General features: G+C 38.4%; 2 protein-coding genes and 1 long non-coding RNA gene across 4 annotated transcripts in view; 1 reads left to right on the top strand and 2 right to left on the bottom strand.

Moving 5' to 3' along the window:
- irf4b (interferon regulatory factor 4b) overlaps nucleotides 1–6,877 on the top strand; it is a 7,481-nt gene extending 604 nt beyond the window's left edge. Inside the window, exons 3-9 of the mRNA XM_017682058.2 lie at nucleotides 634–820; nucleotides 1,845–1,930; nucleotides 2,015–2,129; nucleotides 2,639–2,746; nucleotides 3,919–4,251; nucleotides 6,196–6,308; nucleotides 6,678–6,877. Of these exons, the coding sequence (XP_017537547.1) occupies nucleotides 634–820; nucleotides 1,845–1,930; nucleotides 2,015–2,129; nucleotides 2,639–2,746; nucleotides 3,919–4,251; nucleotides 6,196–6,308; nucleotides 6,678–6,839 (1,104 nt within the window). The 3' untranslated portion in view covers nucleotides 6,840–6,877. The remainder of the gene's footprint in view (nucleotides 1–633; nucleotides 821–1,844; nucleotides 1,931–2,014; nucleotides 2,130–2,638; nucleotides 2,747–3,918; nucleotides 4,252–6,195; nucleotides 6,309–6,677) is intronic.
- LOC108410799 lies at nucleotides 4,063–6,895 on the bottom strand. The gene is made up of 4 exons (XR_001856513.2): nucleotides 6,760–6,895; nucleotides 6,193–6,360; nucleotides 5,379–5,450; nucleotides 4,063–4,199 (listed from the first exon to the last, which is right to left on the bottom strand). It is a non-coding gene; the product is annotated as an uncharacterized LOC108410799 (long non-coding RNA).
- Nucleotides 6,896–13,670: 6,775 nt separating this feature from the next.
- Nucleotides 13,671–22,289, bottom strand: part of exoc2 (exocyst complex component 2) — a 38,313-nt gene continuing 29,694 nt past the window's right edge. For both annotated transcript variants that reach the window (XM_037538023.1, XM_037538022.1), the window contains exons 23-28: nucleotides 19,664–19,805; nucleotides 17,978–18,033; nucleotides 17,390–17,512; nucleotides 17,038–17,099; nucleotides 15,278–15,337; nucleotides 13,671–15,161 (exon numbers count right to left, since the gene is read on the bottom strand). In XM_037538023.1, coding sequence (XP_037393920.1) covers nucleotides 15,068–15,161; nucleotides 15,278–15,337; nucleotides 17,038–17,099; nucleotides 17,390–17,512; nucleotides 17,978–18,033; nucleotides 19,664–19,805 — 537 coding nt within the window. In that variant the 3' untranslated portion in view covers nucleotides 13,671–15,067. The remainder of the gene's footprint in view (nucleotides 15,162–15,277; nucleotides 15,338–17,037; nucleotides 17,100–17,389; nucleotides 17,513–17,977; nucleotides 18,034–19,663; nucleotides 19,806–22,289) is intronic.

Consider the following 22,289-nt stretch of genomic DNA (forward strand, 5'->3'; position numbering starts at 1 on the left):
ATGTGTACTGCATGTGTCTGCATTCTATTGGGTCATATTCGCTTCAGTTAAATTATTCTGAATAAACGTCTCTGCCTAATCATTGTAAACACAAACTATATCAGACCGGCCTTTGTTCCCACATGGAGTATAGATGAGTTACAAAAAGACAGAAAGAAATAAATAGAGATAAATCCACAGGAAGAAATGTAGGGAAGGAGAAAAGTATGAGAAATGGATAAAACAAGGAAGGGGGATGTCTAATGAGAGATGGATGTAGGGAAAGAAAATAAGAGATGGACTCAGAAAAACAGGTGGGTGAAAAGTGTGAGTGGTGGTGTAAAAAGAGATGAAGGAATACAATAGCAAGAAAGAGCAAACAGGAAGAGGTGAATGCAGAGAAAGAAAGAAAGAAAAATTAAAGAAGAAAATAAATAGAAGTAGAGGAAGAGAGAGAAAGAGAATATAAAAGGGGATAGGTGAAAAGAAAGATTGTGTAAAGTGAGAGAAAGAGGTGGGATGTACAGTATGAGAGAGAGAGAGAGATGGAGAGTGTTTTAGTAGTACAGAGAGTGACTCTGTACCTCTCTCAGCACGGAGAGTGTGTATTGTACTGAAACTGTGTCTGTGTGTCTGTGTCCATGTGCTGTGCAGGCCTGGGCTGTGTTTAAGGGTAAATACCGCGAGGGCATTGACAAACCGGACCCACCCACGTGGAAGACACGCCTGCGCTGCGCCCTCAACAAGAGCAACGACTTTGAGGAACTGCTGGAACGCAGCCAGCTGGACATCTCTGACCCTTATAAGGTGTACAGGATTGTTCCTGAGGGGGCCAAGAAAGGCAAGCAGACCAAAAAAAAAAAAACACGAACACACACACACACACACACACACACACACACAAGCGTGACTGTTTTTTTTCTGAGTTCTATATGACTGTAGACAAACCTGCACAAAGACATGGCAGGGTCCCTGAAAAATTCCCCTGAACAGCCCCTCTACTTCAAAGATGCAGATTGAGATTGTCACACTTCACATGATCTCGCTGATCTGAGCTGGATGGTGGTAGCTTGACCTTAGCATGTGGCGTGACATCATGCATGCAATGACCGAAAAGCCCTTTCATTAGGGATGCACCAACCACTTATTTTAATGGATGATTTGGCCTTTTTTAAACCTCCAAACTCACAAACTTAAATATGGCATTTTCCAGAAAATTTCTATTTATTTGCAGAGTTAAACAAATTGAAAAAATATATATGAGGCCACATTTTATGTTTTATTCCTTATTTTGCCCAAGATGTTAAAGATAGCAAAAAAACAGAAGTGTGTTTTCGGTGGAGGACATGTTAACTCTTTTTCACTCATAAAATCAACAACATGTCAGGAATGACTGACAAATGTTTCCATACTAGTGTATATGTTGCAAAATTTCATTCCTAAAAGGTATATTTTGCTTGAGGGATGTGGCCTGTTGTGGGTGGATCCCTGAAAGCCTTCCCATTTTTTTCCTCTTATGGGTGGCCATGACTACAGCTAAATGCTGCTGTGCTACACTACACCTAAACTCACTTTTACCTTAGCAACCAAAAGGTTAATACAAGCAATGGAAAAAAAAATAAACCAGTCAAGTCTGCATAATTTCAACATTTTAATTTTCAAGAGCTGAATAGAGACTAATAAGGAAAACCATTCATACAGTATCAGAGCATCATAGCATCAATGCTTAATTCACACATACCACATTACATAAAGAAAATAAAGTCCCAACAACACATACAGCGTAATTGTCTCATGGTACTGATTTCTTATTCAGTTTCATGTAGTGCCACTGATAGTCATTGTTTAATATTTCTATATTGCAGGGCCCAGGTCACTGGAGGACACTCCACCAAACACAAGCCCACCCAGTTACCCACTACACCCCTCCTATGCACCCATCCAGAGTCAGGTAACAGTGATGATAAAGACTTGTTTACACTGGATTTTACATGCGGTTGTGCCTGTGTGTGAGTACATTTTGTTTTCTATACAGGTGTGTAACTTCATCTCTCCAGTTGAGAGGAGCTGGCGGGATTACCTCTCAGACAAACCCCCAATATCAGACATCCCCTACAACCAGAACCCTTTCTCCCCTCGCTGGGACACAGGTATACCTCAGGTTCTTTACCTCAAACATAGTCAATCAGGCAAGACTTTTTCAGTATTTAAATTGTACTTTTTTGGTTCACTTCACTATAGGATATACCTTCATCTATAAAAATGGTATCGCACACAGCTAAAACAGTAGCAAAGCCTGAATATCATCTGTACTTTTGTCCATTTATATAAATAACAGAACATAATCAGATCTATTTGAGACTATTTACCAACTCAGTGTGGTTTGAGGCAAGTGTGTGACATGCAATTAGCACACAGAAGCTCCCTTTATTTGTTAGCTACATTACCTTAAAACATCCAGTGCAAAACTAAAGAGGCAATCTGCAGATAGTGATCATGACAGACTAGCATTTTATTTGGTGTTAATGTAATTTTTCACTGAACTGTTGCTTTAATGTTGGGTTTATAGCATGTAAGATATATTGAGAAATGCCTTTATTGAAGATGTCACCTGCTTCAAAAAGCACGCTTTTAACTGTTACCAATGCTCTGTGGTTAGGCTACCAGTTCAGCGGCTCTTTCTACAGCTGCAGCGCCTCAGAGCCTTTACCTTCTGCATTTACATTGGACTCCAGCATGAAGTCAGCAGAAGCCATGGCCCTCTCAGGTACAGATATAGACCTCTGAAGTTGTGTCGTCACTCTGTAGTCAGTGTCATGCCCATACTAGGAACTAGGGTATTAAGCTGGTTTTCTCTATGAGAAAAATGAAAGGTTTTTTTTTTTTTTTTAAATCGCTGCTATTGTGCCCTGCTCTAATGTTCCAAACAAGAAACGTTACTGAATCCTCTGAATTACAAGGTCATTAAGGGCCAAAATACAAATATTGCTACATGCTAGCTAACACTGCTGTGCATTGTACTGATACAAGACGGGCAACCTTACCAAAATACCCCATGCAGACCAGGGATGTGCAAAGACACTTGAGTACTTGTTTAACCATTTGAGGTACCAGTATTCAATACTGATAACACTGCTTGGGTACTCATTATAATAATGGGAAGACAGAGAAAATATACAGGCTACTCAGAAACACAAGTTTTTGAATATTAGGCTGTTGTCATAGACAAATTTTTAAGGACGTGGCTGAGAAGGTAGAGTGCTGCAGTACCACTGAGAAGAAAAAAAAACTCCACAAAAGTCCACATCAGCATTGAATGTGACACTGGCAGCTTTATTTGCTCAATACACAGAATAATAAAACATGTTCCTTTGCGTGCTGCTTTATTTTTTTAAATAATTGCTTACAGCCAATTTATGTTTTTTTTCTATTATTTGTCCTTATCTGCAGTTAACAGGATATAATAATTAACTCCTATGGATACTCAAATATAAAAACAAACTTTGTTGGAACGCACATCCCTTATGCAAACCAGTTGGCTTTCTCAAATGTGGTAGTTAGGATGGATAGGTTTGTAACATTTCTGTTTACTACAGGGTGCAACATCAGCAATTTTCTGAAATGTCATTCTTTTTTCTCATCGTGAAAATTTTGTTAGACTCATATTTCCTGATATGGGCAAGGAGCCAACTTCACTATAATGCTCAGTAAGGTCTGTTTATATAATAGAAACGTACATTCCTGCATTTCTGAGATATTTCAAAAAAGTTGTGCTGTGCTACACCTAATCCAACTCTAACTTCAGGAAACTATTTGGGGAAAAATTCCAAATAAAAGCTATACTTTTGCATCATTGTCAGTGATGCAGCTTAAACAACCTCTGAAAGAAATCTTTTAAAAAACTGGATTCTGACCCGCTGTTATGCCCTTCTTTCTTAGATTACCGTCTCCAGGTGGCAGTGTTTTTCCGGGATGCTTTGGTGCGGGAGATGACTGTAAGCAGTCCAGAAGGCTGTGTGCTGGGTGTGAGCAGAGACGGGCTGCCATATGGAGCCTCTGAAGGCCCAGAGCTGGTGGAGCTTCCTCAGGTGGAGCGGGGCACTCTAGAGCATGGTGTTCTCTTGTGGATGGCACCAGATGGGCTTTATGCCCGCCGTCGCTGCCCATGCAGGGTCTATTGGGAGGGAGGCCACACAGCGGCCAGCAACAAACCTGGCAAACTGGAGAGAGAACAGACCTGCAAACTGCTGGACACTCAGCTCTTCATCACAGGTTAGAAAGAAAATCATCTACTGCATCTTTATCGAAATAACATTATTTAGTCAAACAATAAGTCAAAAAGGGCACAGAGCACAACACAAAGCACAGAATTGCTTTTTGTGATGCAAAGACACAAAATGCAATGATACAGTACATGTTTAATAAACAATTAAAGTTATTCTTCAGAAGAATCACAATAAACAATTCTTCCACAAAGCAAGCATTTTGTTAACAGCTAATATGTTATTCAGTGATAATTTGGAATGCTGAATTATTAGCATCTGATTATGGAATTACAACTGATGATTAAGTGCCCTTTTTTAATGCTAGTACTGGGCATTTCCATTCTTTGTAACCCCCTCAAATGTATAGCAAAGTGGATAAGATTAGTGGTTCAATTTCTCATCCAGTTGGAAATGCCATAATTATGGCAACAAGAATATGTGGGGGTAAAACTCCTAACATTACTGTAGCCTACAACTTTAAGTAGTGCTGGATAAAATTGTCTGCTAAATGATTTTACTACAAACGTGCATATTTCTAATAAAATATGCCAAGGTCTTAACCCTTAGAGTCCTAATCTTACTACATCAAGCGCCGCAATGCAACTTGGTCTATATAATAGCTATAACTCTGAGTAAGGAGGTGAGAAATGTTTAGACTTTAGAGTTTAGACTTGCTGGCAGCTTACTATACTTGGAAACTGGTATCAACCAAAACAAAGTGATAAATATTAGTTTTTGTATTAAAATCAAATAGTAGTGCATCCATAATTTATTCTGTTAATTTATTGTTTTTCTATCTTGACATTTCTGCAAGTAAAACTCACTAGGTCCAATCAGCAAGACCACTCACAATCTCTTACTGTAGAGATGACATTTCAGTAAATACAAGCAAAAAAAAATTCTCTTTCTTTGAAATCTGTTAATAAATACTCCACTGACATAAGACCCCAGCTGCAGCGAAACTACTAAGAACTCATCAATTATTACAGTAAATAAGATCACACTGACTTACAGTAAATATTCGACCACACTACACATGGGGTTTGATTCACCACAACACAGATAAGCTCTGAACTGCAGCAGCCACTCACCCTGCCCACGTCACCGGCTGACTAGGGCAGTAGATTTGCATACCTGCACACAGGACTTTCCAGGATGTGATTCGTTCACAGATGAGAATCCCCATAAGTCACATGTTACGAGTTGCTTGTAAGAGAGAAAGATAATGGAGAAAAAGAGTGAGAGACATGCATATTTACAGTCAATATGACCAATTCATTTCTATGAATGTGATACACTGATACTAGTTGGCACTGCAGAAAAAATGCAGCCTAGTATAGATTAATTAAATCTGTTAGAAGGAAACAAACACAGATTTTTTAAATTAAACAATTAGCTAATTAATTATTAATGAAAAATTATGAAGTAATATGTAATATTTTTGTTCAAATTGAAAGAAGCAGCACTTCAATTCGGAAGAAACAAAAAAACACACGAAAATACGGTGTCCATTGTGAGGTCTATTTGAATCGTCAGATTCATCCACTCAGGCATTGGGTCTGAAGCAACATTATTATCCATGACAAAAAATATTCATTCTCATGTTACATGCAGTTATTCATTGCCACCAGAGAGGTCTCCAAATCCCCACAACTTACATAATGTGGCTTTAAGTATTTTGCATATCGTCAGTGTAGTAAAAAATAATATATAATGATAAAAAAATTCCTAACTTTAATGTACCTTAATGTAATTTTAGAACCATTTTCAGAAGTTGACTCATCATGAAATGTTCATACAATATAAAGGGTAGACAGCTCCTAAAACTAGTGTAAAATAATAAGAAAAAAACTGCTGCTATGAGGGCATGATATGATTGTGACAGTATTGAAGTATTTTTGAGTTTTGACTAAACTGCAGTGTTTTTCTTTCCCTTTTTTCTCTCTACCAGAGTTACAGAGCTATGCTCTGCATGGACGTCCTCCGCCCTTTTCCCAGGTGCTCCTGTTCTTTGAAGATGAGAGTGCAGAACCACAGAGGCCAAGGAGGACCATCACAGTGCAGGTAACATGTCTGATGTGGTCTTCTGCACACTTTGAAAGGCCTTTGCACATCACTGAAAGAGAGAATGGCACATTTGCAACAGACATCATTTTCTCTCATTCATTGTTATCTGGTTAACATTTTTATAAATGCTGCAGTATGCTTGGCCAGTCAGTTTGAACAGTGCTGCTAGCTCCATCCTCAAACACCTTTGGGTCCTGTTATGTCCATTCTCGAACCTTGACCAGCGACCAACAAAAAATAACACAATACATTTTCTGGTAACTAGAATGCGCCAAAGATCCCTAAGCAGTGGAAAAAGCCTTAAGACAAGGTGTTTTGAGTGTATATAGTGTCTAATGTGCAAATCATCTTTCCATCACTCTCTAGGTGGAACCCTTGTTTGCACGCCAGCTTCTTTACCTCACCCACCCGAGCAACATGAACTACATCCGCAGTCACAACCTTTCACCTTTGCCTCCGGAGCATGCCATTGCCTCCAGCCAGGACTTCCACAGAGTCATCACCCATCACCATAGCAACAGCCTGTGAAATTCATAAGAAAAAGCTACAAGAAAGCAAGCTGACGATTTCAGGATGCTGAAACAAGAAACAATGGAGCAGAGCAAAATGAACCAAAGCAAAGACAAAGACAAACACAACACATTTGTTGTTATGGGGCAAGACTGAGAAAATCAACATGGCCGAACACTCAGGAGCATTTGCAGAAATGACAGAAACTATTGCAAACTGCATTCATTTTCATTGTTTGTCTCGGACTTGGCATTCCTTTTTAGTATTCTTCAATATATGGCTGGATTCCCAGACCCGGATTAGCCCTAAACCTGGACTAAATAGGATTTTAAATGATGCAACACCTTTAGAATTGCAATGCAATCCAGGATGAGGTTTAATCCATGTCCAAGAAACTAGCAGTTTATCTCAGGGAGCTGCAGTTAAACAGTACTGAAATTGTCAATAGGAAAGATTTTTTTTTTTTATTTCTGCATAAGCCAGTTATTGAGATGTAAACAAAGTCATTCAGAGTGGTTTCATGTGACTTGGTGCACTGTAGAGAAACAATGTCTATAATACAAAATACAACCAATTTATTTACTACCCAAAAAGACTGATAAACCTGCATGTCTTTTGGGCTTTTACATGTATGTTAACAAAATCAAATTTATGGTAAACATGAAAAATCACGTTTTCTTTGGGGACTATTTTGCCTTACAACATTCTGCATTTACCTTTAAGCCAGGAATGGATAATTTTTTTATTTTATCTCAGATCTGTCATTAAAACAATGTCTCAGGTGTCAGGCAGTGTAGTCTTAAATATTTCATGTAATAACTTTCTGTAAGGGAGCTTTTAGAGGCATTAAACTCTTAGACCTTCAGATGTCTGGTTCCTTTCACCACCACTGTAAACAATTTTGACTCTAAATGTTTCTCTAAAAATGGAACATTTCAAATCAAACCACTCTGAATGAATTTACATCTTAACCACTTAATCATGCACAAGTTGTAAAAACAGTGGAATTTCATTTTAAGAAAGCATTTTGTTGTGTTTTCTGTATTTCTATTTCTATGTTGTACAGAGACTGATGAGCTTTTGAGCAACTAAGACTTGCTTTTGTTTAAAGCATTTGTCTTCAACTGAATGAGAGATAAGAGTATCAACAGCACCTTCCTGATAAGACTGCATTTGGCCAAGCCCCTGTTTGTATGTGTGTGAAATGTATATAGGCTACTGAAGAAGTGAATAAGGTGTTGTTCGTGTGTGCGTGTGTGTGTGTGTGTATATGTGTATTTCAGCACACGGGAAATGTGGTTTTGAGACAGGAAGATGATGGCTGACAGACCCGCAAACTGATGACATCACACAGGAAGAGGTGTATTTTCAAAGTAGAGAAATATTTCTGATGATGGTTATGTTCCTAGTGAGGAAACAATGTGTATCCAGTTGTCATTTCAATTACTCATAAAAAAAATTTCATTTCCCCAAATCCCCACACAACTGCCTCATGACTGATTTCTTTCTCAGACTAGCACAGTAGGTTTTTACAAAAACAGGCAAAACTACATCAACTGTGTAAACAAGAAGGCTGCTTATAAACTCTTCCCTTTGGCCCTCAGGCCAGTACTGATAGTTCCAGTTTTATGTTTTTTTCTTGCTCAAGATCCATACCAACAGGGCCTAATAGGTGTCAACCTCTAGAGACAGTAAGCCTTATAATTACTGCCTTCAAACCATGTAAATCCAAAATCATCAATGTCAGCAATTTATCAAGTTTTGATTTTTTTTTTTTTTTTATTGTGACATATTCCTCTAGTCAGGGCTTGGTTTGAGGTAGGAAGCAAGGAGATACCATACTCAAACAAGAAAAAACATAACAAAAAACATTCCCCCTCTCAATCTGGGGTGTATCCTGCCATCTGCCCAATGACCGCTGGGATATGCTCCAGCACCCTCCGCGACCCTGAGGGAGAAGCGGCTTACAAAATGGATGGATGCATGGATGGATGGATGGATTCTTTTGATTAATGGAATATCACTTAAGACATCTACTATCAATATTCTAAGTCCATCCATATGTGAGGTGTACACAATACGGGAGTTCATGTCAAACAATTTGAGATCAGGACAGCACACGCATGCACAAAGCACACACAGAACAAATGCTTATGGGAAAATCATATCCTTTCTCTTAAGCTGTGGCGTGTTTGGCCATAGTGAGCAGCACATGCCTCATGGCTTAAAGCAGCGGTCACCAACCCTGGTCCAGGAGATTGACATTCCTGTGGATGCTAGTTAAAATCACAATCTGCCAAACTCCAGCTTATGAACTTCTTCCTAAGTCCATGACAGGTTGGAAATAAACTCAGGAAAGTAGATCTCTAAGGCACAAGGTTGGGTACCACTGCATTAAAGGTTTCTTGCGGATGAAAGATGGCTACGTTAGAGAGCTGAGCGGAAACCACAAACTAACTCAGTCTGAAAGGGGATGCAACTGACCCCAATGCTAACTGATTCAAAATCTGAGGCTGAAACATTCTGTAGTTTGTACACTCATACCACACCACCCAAAGACTAATGATATGACTTTTTAAGCTAGTATGTCTAAACAAAGTCTGAGCAACAGAATTACAGGCAAGACTTTACAGGTAACTCATATGGGTGGACACCTATAGGTATTTGAGGATTTTCTTCCCTCTTAAGCAAAACTTGCAGCTGAAGCAAACTGTAATTTAGTGGATTATTTACACTTCCAGTTGAAGACAAAGTCACTAAGCACTATTACATGACCAATAAGTGTGGCAAAATGTAAGCTAGAATGCTGTGTTGATTGTTATTTTTTCATAAAGAGTTCACAATATGGTGATATAAGCTAAATAGGAGGCCAATGATAATGATATCCAGACTTACGATCTCCACTATATGGACAAAAGCATTGGGACACCTACACATTACACCTACAGTAGCTTTTATGACATTCCATTCTAAATCCATAGGCACTCTTCTGGGGAGGTTTTCTACAAGATTTTGGAGTGTGTCTGTGGGACTTTTTGCCCATTCATCCAGAAGATAATTTATTAGGTCTGACACTGATATTGGACAAGAGGGCATGGCTTACAATCTCTGTTCTAGTTCATCCTAAAGGTTTGATGTGTTTGATGGGTTTGAGGTCAGGGCTCTGTGTTGGCCAGTCAAGTTCTTCCACACCAAACTCACCCAACCAAGTCCTTTATGGGTCTTGCTCTGTGCACTGCGCTCTGACATGCTGGAAGAGAAGAGGGCCTTCCCTAATCTGTTCCCACAAAGTTGGAAGCATACAATTGTCCAAAATGTCTTTGGTCTGCTGAAGCACTAAGACTTCCCTTCAATGGAACTAAGGGGCCTAGACCAGCTCCTGAAAAACAACCCATAGCATTATCCCTCCTCCACCAAGTTTTACACTTGGCACAATGCAGTCATGCAGGTCACATTCTCCTGGCATTTGCCAAACCCAGACTCGTCCATCGGACTGCCAAGATAGATTTGTCACTCGACAGAACACATATCCACTGCTCCAGAGTCCAGTGGCGGTGTGCTTTATACCACTCCACCCAAAGCTTGGCTTTGTGCTCGGTGATATAAGGCTTGCATGAAGCAGCTCTGCCATAGAAACCCATACCAAGTAACTCCTGGTGCATAGTTATTGTGCTGATGTTAATGCCAGAGGAGGTTTGGAACTCTACAGTTATTGAGTTAGCAGAGTGACTTCTAGGCACTATGCTCCTCACCACTTGCCCACCCTGCTCTGTAACTTTACATGGTCTGACAATTTATGGCTGAGTTACAGTCATTCTTACTTTTGCTTTCACTTTTTAATAAAACCCCTCACAGTTGATCATGGAATATCTAGGAGGGAAGAAATTTCGCCAACTGACTTATTGCAACAGTGGTACATCCTATTACCACACTCTCATTCAGTGAACTCTTTAGAATGATCAATTCTGTCACAAATGTTCGTAAAGGCAGACTGCATGACTAGGAGCTTGATTTTATACACCTGTGGCAATGGGATTGAATGAAACACCTGAATTCAATAATTAATAAATGTGTCCCAATACTTTTGTATATATAAGTATATGATTTATGATCACCTCTAGAGAATGAGCATCTTTACTCATCACACGACGAAAAATACAAGCTTCACTTGATTCTATTCATGCTTTTGCGTAACTACAAACATTCATAGAGCAGCTGAACACAAAAAGTGCAGTATATCATTTCATATCAGCCAAAGATTTAGCCAGAATTAGATGCTCCTTGCCATCTCTGAATCAGCTCAACAATGAACTAGAAAAGTTCAATTGGTTCCTGTTTATGTCAGTTTTTATTTATGAATGTGCAGTGAAATAACAGCATTGTTTACAGTACATGAATTATATTCCATATAAAGTAGAGGTTTATTGACTACAACTGAGTATAACATTATGCATAATTTGTCAAAGAAAAAAAAAATCTATTCAAACTTCTCTGCATATCAGATGCAGAGATGCCAATTAAGCTGATTTCATCCAATTTTCAGAAGGAGGGGTTTGTATCACTCTTAATTCGTTCAATCAATAACAATAGATGGGTATCAATTAAAATGGCTAGTATGGCATCTATGATAAATGGAAAACAAAACATCACCACCAGTTTGGATGACAAAAAGATCAGGGTGCCAATGAATACAGAAAGCCAGCTAACCAACGTGACTGAAAAGATAATTCAGTAAGCACACTGAAGTAGCGACCACTGCTGCAGGTCTAATAGTTTTGGTAATAACCATGGAAATTAGAGAAAAAGCAATGTGCAACATAAGCTAAACAGGTAATGAGATATGTTACACTTCATCAAATGGTAAAACTGTATGGTTTTATTCTCCACCGATTTTTCAAAACGTTCTACTGCAAAACAACAAGCACACAGAATTGGTAACAGAATTTTGGTGCTGTTAAAATTTCATGGAACTTTTATTGTTAAGTCCTGCATAAAAATGTAATAAAGTAGTGAGTTAGCAGACAGGTAATGCCAATTTGTCACAGAACACATGTCTAGTTATCCCTTTCTGGGCTTAACAGCATTTAAAAAGCTTAACTAAATCCATCCATCCATCCATTTTCTAAGCCGCTTCTCCGTCAGGGTCGCGGGGGGATGCTGGAGCCTATCCCAGCAGTCTTTGGGCGAAAGGCAGGATACACCCTGGACAGGTCGCCAGTCCATCGCAGGGCAGACAGACAGACACAGACAGTCACTCACACACTCACACCTAGGGGCAATTTAGCATGTCCAATTGGCCTGACTGCATGTCTTTGGACTGTGGGAGGAAACCGGAGAACCCGGAGGAAACCCACGCAGACACGGGGAGAACATGCAAACTCCACACAGAGAGGACCCTGGCCGCCCGGCCGGGGAATCGAACCCAGGCCCTCCTCGCTGTGAGGCGACAGCGCTACCCACCACGCCACCGTGCCGCCTGCTTAACTAAATATACTGGCTTAATTCCATTGAGTTAATAATAAAATTATGAGATTTGCACATATCATTAAATTTGCATCTAATCACACCTTGATAGTCTATTTGACAGATTAGGCTTTCTAAAAACCTACTGAAGCCGTTTTCAAGTCACAAAAATTCAACTATTTACCAATACCATTCACTTTTACTTTCAGTACCCGAACTATTTCACAAATACATCTGTTACGACTCTCACTTAAAATTATCACTGCAATATCTATATCTTTGCGTATTCTAGATTACTACATAAGAATGTTTTTTCCTAATGCTTAGGAAACGGAAATGGAAAAAGAGGAACAGAATAATAAGCCTAAGAAAAATAGAAACAGTAGTTTTTACGGTTAATAGATCTATTCTTAGACCTTAATCCTCTATCCGTCCTCACTCTGCGTATTATACAGAAGTGTGTAAACATGTTTGGATCATCTTTCTCTCGACCTACGTAGTGCGGAAAAAAAGAATCACAAAAAACTTCCCTTAGCACCTTAAGTCATACACCCACTGTTTTACCTGAAACCACACAAAGCTTTGAAATCATCCTCCGCTAAACTACTTCCCTTAAATAGGAGGTGTTAAGTAGCTGAGCACCAATAATAGAAAAGAAATAAATAAATATATGAAAACAAACCATGTCACAAAAACATAAACAGGGAAAAATCTGTCTGTGGTTGATCTGATGCTGTATTGTTTTCATGAAGCTGCCAAACTTTCATGATCACAGGTGAGCTCAAAGGTTGTCCTAGTACAGGCTTTTTTGTGATAGTCCACAGCTCTACTGTGAAAGCTGTTCTGTGATTTCTCGTTTTTAATACTTTTTTTTTGACCAAAAAAAAATAGCACAAAACACATTTAAAATTTTTTATTCTATTTTATTCAAACCATATGAAAATCAAACCATACTGTTGTATATGTAGGATATCTTTTCAGAGTGTTCTGCAGTCCCTTAGTCAAACTTTAGACAACATCTTAGAATTTTATACCTTTTATTTTTATATATAAGCATTTTATAACCTTTTGTTTATAAACCTACACTTACAGGAACTCCACATTATGTGGAAAAGCTGAGCTGACAGCTGAATATTTGGAACCATAAAAATGACAGGTTGACGATGTGACAAAAATATAACCTCATAATACTCCAATAGATTTTCATGATATAAGTATAATGTAAATAATTAGTTTTGCTGAAGTTGGAACAGACAAAATGCATCTGTCAACTTCCACTGCCACGTTTAAAAAAAGGATGTGAAAAAAGATTTTGATTTGTTTCTTCTTATTCACCATTTGCAAAAAAATACACACTTTAAAAGAAAAGGAACAAAAACAAATCAGTTGTTTGGAGAAAAAAATATTTAATTAGAATGGTTTAATGGGCTGACATCAAATCACCAAGTTGTTACCAGGCAATTTATGCAGATACTAGTAGTTATTGTGAACAGGCTCTTAATATTTAGTCTGCATCTGTTTTGCTGAATTTGAACCACGCCTTCAACACACGGCTGTAGTATGGGAGACTGAGATGTGACTGAGTAAGGTGCAAAAACTTTGTCACAGGAAACAGAAGGTAGACATGGAAATTTATAGGAAGTTCGTTTTAAAAGGGAAGGTAGGGTCCTTCTTCCAAACTTTTTTTGCAACTTTCCTTTTTGTGACACATGCAGTTGTTAGGGGTCTAAGAGTAATGTTACACTGAGAAAAGCTTATAGGGACATTGTAAGTTCATACAGGTCTCTTGCAGACACCATTTCCACTCTGGTGCCATAATTCAACAAGGGATCACATAAAGCTTAAAAATCAAATGGTTTCACTAACTGAAAATCCACTTTTATACAACATCCACTTCAGCTTGTATGATAAATTAATCATGCTGTTTTGCATAAACCTGTGATAACAATGCTAAAATATTTAATAATGGGCTGGCAAATTAAGTTCACGTCACAGAGTTGATGGTTTTTCGAATGACTTTCCGCAAGGGCAAATCTCAAGGGCACAGGGGGACACAAGAGCAAAAAGTGGCCACTTTTTGTTTATCTACATGCAGCATGATTTGTTTCTACTGTACATTTTACATTACCCATTTCTGTCTGCAATTCAATGCTGGACAACTTAATTACTTGGGTGCTTCTTAGCACATCTACACTATTAATTCACATTTTTAAACGGTCCTTTCAAAACAATATAGACAAAAGGATCCTGTATGTTGAGGAGGGGCAGGGAGTGTCACTTTCTGTTTGACACCAGACAGGGTGTGTGCGTTCATGTCTGGGGCGGGGGCGGGCACAGTGTATGAGTTAAGCAGTAATACATTGAATATTCTTGGTCAAAAGTTGATGCCCTGCCCCATAAAGTTGAACCTAATACTCTCCTTTTCAACATTTTATAACTCAGTATATGATTGAACTGATTCCTTTTATTTCTCCAACAACTATTAACATACACAGTTAACCTCTCAGCAGACATGCACCTAGACAACGTCCACAATAATAAATGCATGGCATTGCTCAAGTTTTTTTTCTTTTAATATACACAGCAGGTCATCTGCTGGATAAAGTAATAGCAAAGTGCATCTAGTAATCATATTCATGTAGTATTTAAGATCAGCACAACAGTGCTTTAAAGAGTAATCGTCTGAGATTTTCAGTCATATGCAAGTGAATACGAACACACACAAGCGCAAAAAGAAATGCTTGACTAGTTTAATGCTATGTAGGCACTGTATATATAAGGGCTTATCTTTTGACAGGCTGAACAGAGGAGGGTTGGAAGCAGGTGAGCTGAAATTGCATACTGCTTTTAAACTTATTCAGCAACTCCTCCAGGAGCCTATGAGGTACAGAGAGAGAAAAGATGTTTCAAAATGAGGCAGAAAATAAATCTTTTTAAAGACTATGAATTGCTGTTATTGGTTTTTTGATGTGCTGAATTCAAAACAAACTCACTTCTTGTCAGCTCCACTTTGTAGCTGTGGCAAAGCTTCCAGGGCTTGCTTGAAGCTGGCCCTAAATAAAGACGCGCAGATGAGTAAACATCAAAAGCTGGCATAATTGATCATCATCAGCCATGCACTAGCCACTTAGCTATATAACAGACTCTTATTCTGGGCTGTTAACACCCACCACTCAAGGACTCTTCATTAAATTCCTAGTATATCACAACATGCCTTGCTGCTTACGTGTACAGCAGTAGCCAAAATTCTGGACACACTCAGAAATGTTCGCATTTTTACTATTTGTACACATTTTAGAACAAAAGTAAAGGCAACAAAATTATGATATAACACATATGGAATTACACACAATGTGTTACTCACATTAGTATTGTACTGCCTGAGTATGCATTGCTGTCAAGCTAGTATTTAGTAGATTGTTCCTCTGCACAGAAATCACAGTCTGTGTGGATAGGTCCCCATCAGCTTTCAACACTGACGCTGCAATTTTTCTTCATTCGCCTTTGAAAACTGCTCAAGCTCATTCAAGCTGCAAGGGGGTTGATTTCAACTCAGTCACTCCAGAATACTAATACTGTTGTTTTTATGCCACTCCTGTGTAGGTTTGGCTGTATACTTCTGCTGAACTCTTTTCCTAAGGCTCACGTTTCTTGCAGACTTCATACGGTTTTCGCTGCCTTTCATTCTACCCTCACAAGGTTTCCAAAGCATGGCGAAGAGCAGCAATCAACAGTATGATGCTGCCACCACCATGCTTCATGTTGAGGAGGATGTGTTTATGATGATGTGCAGTGGTGTCTAGTATGAATTTTGATGTAATTAGAACATAAAGCCCATGTCCATCTGACTTCAGAGTATCCCACATACCATCTAGCAAACTGTATTTGAGAGATCATGTGTAATCTACTAAGCAGCGTCTTTCTTTCTGCTATTCCCCCATAAAGCTGCGACTGATGAAACACCCGGGTGTTCACTCAGCTGTTGTATGCATGGACTCTCCAATCTCAGCCACTGAGGCTTTAAACTTTTTCAGGATTGTCATGCGTCTCTTGATGACTTCCCTCACTAGTCTCCTTCTTGCATGCTCACTCAGTTTTTGTGGATGCATCTTCCTTACAGACTTACAGCTGTGCTGCACTCTAAATTACTGATTTAGCTGTGCACCAAGGGATGTTCTTTGACTTGAAATGTGTCCATCTCCTGACTTGTGCTTTTTCAATCACCTTGTCATCGCGTTGCTTAGTGTGTTCTTTTCTTTTCATAAAGTATGCTATGCCACAATAATGCTTCACCAGAAGTTGGACCTTCAGACACGGGTGTATTTATATTGCAATCACTTGGAACTCTTTGACTGCACACAGATGATATCCATTTAACTAATCACATGACATTTGACACCAATTGGCTACTCCAATAATGATTTAGGAGAGTCATATTAAAGGGAGTGAATACTTGTGCAATCAGATACATTATGTTTGTAATTTAAACCTAGTTTTACACTGTTGAGCATTTATAGTCTTGCTTATTTCCAATATATGCACTATGTGTTGGTCAATAGTGCTGTGTGGTTGTGCAAACGCACTGATCCACTGTATACTTGCATATGTTTTTGGTGCAGATTAGATTTTTACCATTATCCTATTTTATAATCTTAGTAGGCACATACTCCGCCTTGACCACATTAGTGCATGTGACTTTTTTGTATAGACGAATAGAGTCTACATGTCTATATCTTGTGTTTGGGGGACTCACAGGCTTTCTGAGGTCAGATACGTGGCTACAGCATCCTTTAGCGCACAGATCTCCAGTCGTGCCTGAAGCAAAAACAAAACAAATAATGTGAGACAAATAATATCATTGCTGTTGGAACAAAACCCCACATTTCCAAAAAAGTAACTTTACAGGAAAAGAAAAAACCCTTAAATGTTCACTGTTAATAAATGCAATTGTTTTACATAATGTCAACAGAAGCTGCTGTTTTCAAATTATGCAAAAGAAATAAAACTGCAGAAATTGAGATACAAGTTTTTGCTCAGACAGTAAAAATTTGCTACAGATACCAATGACCTATTACAATTATAAATGCAAATGTTTTATTCTGTACCTGTAATGCCCCATTCTTGCTGAAGGATGACACACACTGCATCAGACGACTCATCTCTTCGGACACAGATTCAATGATCCTTGACAAAACGCGTGGAACCAGCTCCTTGGAAACTGTGAACACCTTGTAGACAGAACAGGGCAGCGAATTAAACAAAGAAAGTAATATGGAAAACAGGAGAAAAAGGAAATAAAAGAGTAAAGTATGCATCTTGTACTTGAATCATGAGGATTTACACAGGGAACATTGGCAGAATCTAGTTTGTGAAGCAGAAATATAAATTAGTGGCCGTGCATCAGGGAATCAGGATCTACAGTTTAGCTCAGGCCAAGTTGGGAATAACTGTCTCTAGCTTCTCTTAGAAAGCACAAAAACTTTCCTGTTTTAAACTGTTGATGTGTACTGACGATTTTTTTCTTGTTTTCCTAGAGCATCAACTGATGTCTTGTCACCAAGTGCTTTGCAGCAAAGAGAGGCAGAGTCACACCCTTCAGCTTATTCATAACAGTAAAGGGTGAAGTGCAGAGATAAAAGTAACGACATTAGGGTTGAGACAGATCTGTAGTAAAAGAAGGTTTCATAACTTACTTCAGCATGAACAGAGATGATGCTGACCAAAGCCTCCTTCAAATAACTCCGCACACCTAACAGATTGTGTGTGTGTGTGTGAGTGAGTGAGTGAGTGAGTGAGTGAGTGAGTGAGTGAGTGTGAGAGAGAGAGAGAGAGAGAGAGAGAGAGAGAGAGAGAGAGAGAGAGAGAGATATAGAGGAAAAAGTGAGACATGTAGAAAGAGAGAGTGAGTATGAAACAAAAAAAAAAGTGTAAACAGCAGATACACATGATGAGGGAAGAGGAGAGAAAAGCATACTTAAATCAAGATACTACCACTACTACTACTAATAACTATAATAACTATAATAATAATAATAATAATAATAATAATAATAAATACTCAACTCAAATTTTATTTGTGTAGCTCTTTTAAGGCATACATATAATGCAGCTAAATCACATGACTTGGTAAATATATGAGTCTGATTATGTACATAAATTAGAATGTACAACTAGAATTAACAGAGCACAACTACTGAATTGTTTGCTTAGCTACATTAAATATTTTGAATAGTTGAAAAATGTTAAATATTTGAATATTCTTTAAGGATAACAAAAGCTCAATGTGTTATATTTAAATGGTTTAATAAAATAAAATCAGCGATAAAAAACAAAACATGAAAAGCTCTTCTCAGGCACATCACCTCATTCAATCTAAATAAAGCAGCTGAAATGTAGGTCTTATGAGCATTGGGTGTTCTTTTTTCTGTCTGTCACCTTGAAAAATGGAAACAACTTTTGCGGTCAACTCTCGTCAGTGAACGGATGATTGACCATATTGTAGTGGCGGGGGTGGAGTCTTTAGTCTCTGATGCTGTTCTATATTTAAAGGCCATTAATTTGAATGTTTCCCATCAGCCTGTGAGTCGTGGCTATTCTGTTCACTGATCATGAGAGATTTTTTAAAAATGCAGACAGTACACTGTTTCAGGCTTTGGGTTCTCCCAGTGGCCTACTGAGTACACCCTTAAGACCAGTTTTGTGCCAGATAGAAGAAACATGGTCACTCAAATGATTTGACCTATTTTCAATATTTTGTCACATTCTTGCTGTAGTCTTAAAAATCTAAAACAGATTTTTTTTTTTAAATAATAATAATTAATAAAAATCTATTTAAAAAGGCTGTAGTGCTTCTAAACAAATTTGTAAATTTCTGGTAGCATACCAGTGTTCTCCCTTAACAAATTCACATTAGGGTATTATGACTATGAAAATGATATCACACACATCTGAAGCTACACACTCACAGTCAATGTCATTATTCTTTTCTTTTAGGCATCATATCTATGGTGCAAATCTCTCACATGACATTCTTAAGGCCCATGAGTATACAAAGCTGGACATTTTAAACAGTATTTTATCCCATTAAAGATTTCTTCATAAGGTTTGTAAAATGCAGAAGTGAGAAATCACATTGAAAGAAAATGTGTTTGTGTGTATATCTAAAAGTTTCCACCAAACCTCTTGAGGATCAATTTTTTTTTCAGAAATGTGTGAAGTGTAAAGAAATGAGACAGACAAGAGAAAAGGATGTGAGCAACTGATTTCATAAGTCAATAAGAAGAAAGAAATTCTATGTGGTTTCCTTGCTGTGCAAAAGCCTTTGAATTTAACCTTTCAGGACACCTGCTAGCATATACATGTACAGCTGTTAGCAGTACCTGTAGGTGGTAGGCAGTCCTTCCAGTCAAAGTAGCCAGCATAGATTCCTGGCTCCAGGGAGCCTACAATAGGATCAGACTTCTTCTCAATGTAAGACTCAAATAGACGCTCGTCCAACTCACAAACTGCCTCTCTGCTCACCTAAAACCAAAGCACACACAAACACAAAATATGCAAATACAGTCATGTAAGGTGATACAGTCGTATGCAAAGTTTGAACTATCTGGTCAAATTATATATTTTGTTTATTTACTATTATCTACCAAGAATAAACTTAAATATGAAGTTTTGCATGCTGTAAAAAACAATCTGATGCCACATTTTATTTTCATTTTTCTCCAATATGTTGAAGCCAGCATAAAAAGTAACTGTACATTAAGATTTACAGGAGTGTGTTCCCTATAGAGGATGTGTTAACTTATTTTCACTTAGAAAATCAATAAAACAATGACTATGTACAGTGCCTTTCTAAAGTATTCACCCCCTTGGCTTTTTACATATTTTGTTACATTACAACCTGTATTAATTTTTTTTTTTAATCTGAATTGTATGTAATGCATCTGCACAAAATAGTCTAAGTTGGTGAAGTGAAATGAGAAAAATATACATTAAAAAACTAAAATCTTTGGAAATAAATAACTGTATACAAAAATATGTATTCACCCTCTTTGCTACGAAGCTCCTAAAAGGTTTTGGTGCAACCGATTACCTTTAGAAGTCACATGCTTAGTGAAATGAAGTCCACCTGTGTGCAATCTAAGTGTCACATGATCTGTCAGTATATACACACCTATTCTGAAAGGCCCCAGAGGCTACAACACCAGTAAGCAAGAGGCACCACTAACCAAGCAACACCATGAAGACCAAGGAGATCTCCAAACAAGTCAGGGACAAGTTGTTGAGAAGTACAAGTCAGGGTTGGGTTATAAAAAAAATATCCAAATCTATGATGATCCCCTGGAGCACCATCAAATCCATTATCATCAAAAGGAAAGAACATGGTACCACAACAAACCTGACAAGAGAGGGCTGCCCACCAAAACTCTCAGACTGGGCAAGGAGGGCATTAATCAGAGAGGCAGCACAGAGACCAAAGGTAACCCTGAAGAAGCCGCAGAGTTCCTAAGCAGAGACTGGAGTATCTGTCCATACGACCACAATAAGCCATACACTCCATAGAGCTGGGCTTTATGGAAGAGTGGCCAGAAAAAAGTCTTTACTTACAGACAAACATAGGAAGCCTCATTTCGAGTTTGCCAAAAGGCATGTGGGAGTCTCCCCAGATGTATGGAGGAAGGTGCTCTGGTCAGATGAGACCAAAACTGAACTTTTCGGCCACCAAGGAAAATGCTATGTCTGGCACAAAACCAACACATCTCATCACCCTAAGAACACCATCCCATCATGCTGTGGGGATGTTTTTCTGTAGCAGGGACTGGGAAACTGGTCCAAGTCGAGGGGAAGATGGATGGTGCTAAATAAAGGGATATTCTTGAGCAAAACCTTTGGTCTGTCAATGATTTGAGACTGGGATGGAGGTTTACATTCCAACAGGACAATGACCCAAAGCATACTGCTAAAGCGACACTCAAGTGGTTTAAGGGAAACGTGTAAATACATTTTAATGGCCAAGTCAAAGCCAAGATCTTAATCCAATTGAGAATCTGTGGTCAGACTTGAAGATTGCTGTTCACCAGCGGAAACCATCTAACTTGAAGGAGCTGGAGCAGTTTTACCTTGAGGAATAGGCCAAATGTGGCAAGATGTGGCAAGCTCATAGAGACTTATCCAAAGTGACTTGCAGCTGTAATTGCTGCAAAAGGTGGCTCTACAAAGTACTGACTTTAGGGGGGTGAATAGTTATGCACACTGAGGTTTTCTGTTATTTTGTCCTATTTGTTGTTTGCTTCACAATATTAAAATAAATAAATAAATAAAAATCAAACGTTCAAAGTTGTAGGCATGTTCTGTAAATGAAATGATGCAAACCCTCAAATAATCCATTTTATTTCCAGGTTTTAAGGTAGCAAAACATGAAAAAAATGCCAAGGGGGCAAATACTTTCACAAGGCACAGTATAGACTTTTCAGTGAACAAAAACATTTCCACACAAAAATATGCATAAGAGGAGTCCACTCATGCATGTCTGTCAGTTTGTCAGTTTGACTGAGCTTAACTGCAGGGAAATCTTCTAGACTTTTATGCTGGAAAGCACCACCACATAAATACAACAGTTAAAGGTAATGATTAGTAAGTGTGAAATCTTTTTTCCACTTTATATTGCTCTTTGAAAAATTACTGATACCCAAGACCTGAGCCTGAACCAACTGGCTTGGATCTGAATCGCAAACCACAAGCCAAGCAGATCTGACAGGCTTAAAATGTGTGTACTAGTGTCCATTCAGTGGATGTAGATAGGCTCAAATTTTCTGTTTTTGACCCCCTGATTATGTCATGAGTCATTAAACCCTCGTCAATCATGTCTACAGCTAATTTCATGCTTAATAAGTTCACTGGCTTACCTTCCCTTGACCTTTCTCAAATGTACGCTCTCACCAAAACAACTTCCCCATAATAAATTACGTTTTTGTGATTTTCTAAGTGAAAATAATTTATGTTTTGTGT

The sequence above is a fragment of the Pygocentrus nattereri genome, chromosome 4 (assembly GCF_015220715.1).
Source record: "Pygocentrus nattereri isolate fPygNat1 chromosome 4, fPygNat1.pri, whole genome shotgun sequence".
Classification (NCBI taxonomy): domain Eukaryota; kingdom Metazoa; phylum Chordata; class Actinopteri; order Characiformes; family Serrasalmidae; genus Pygocentrus; species Pygocentrus nattereri.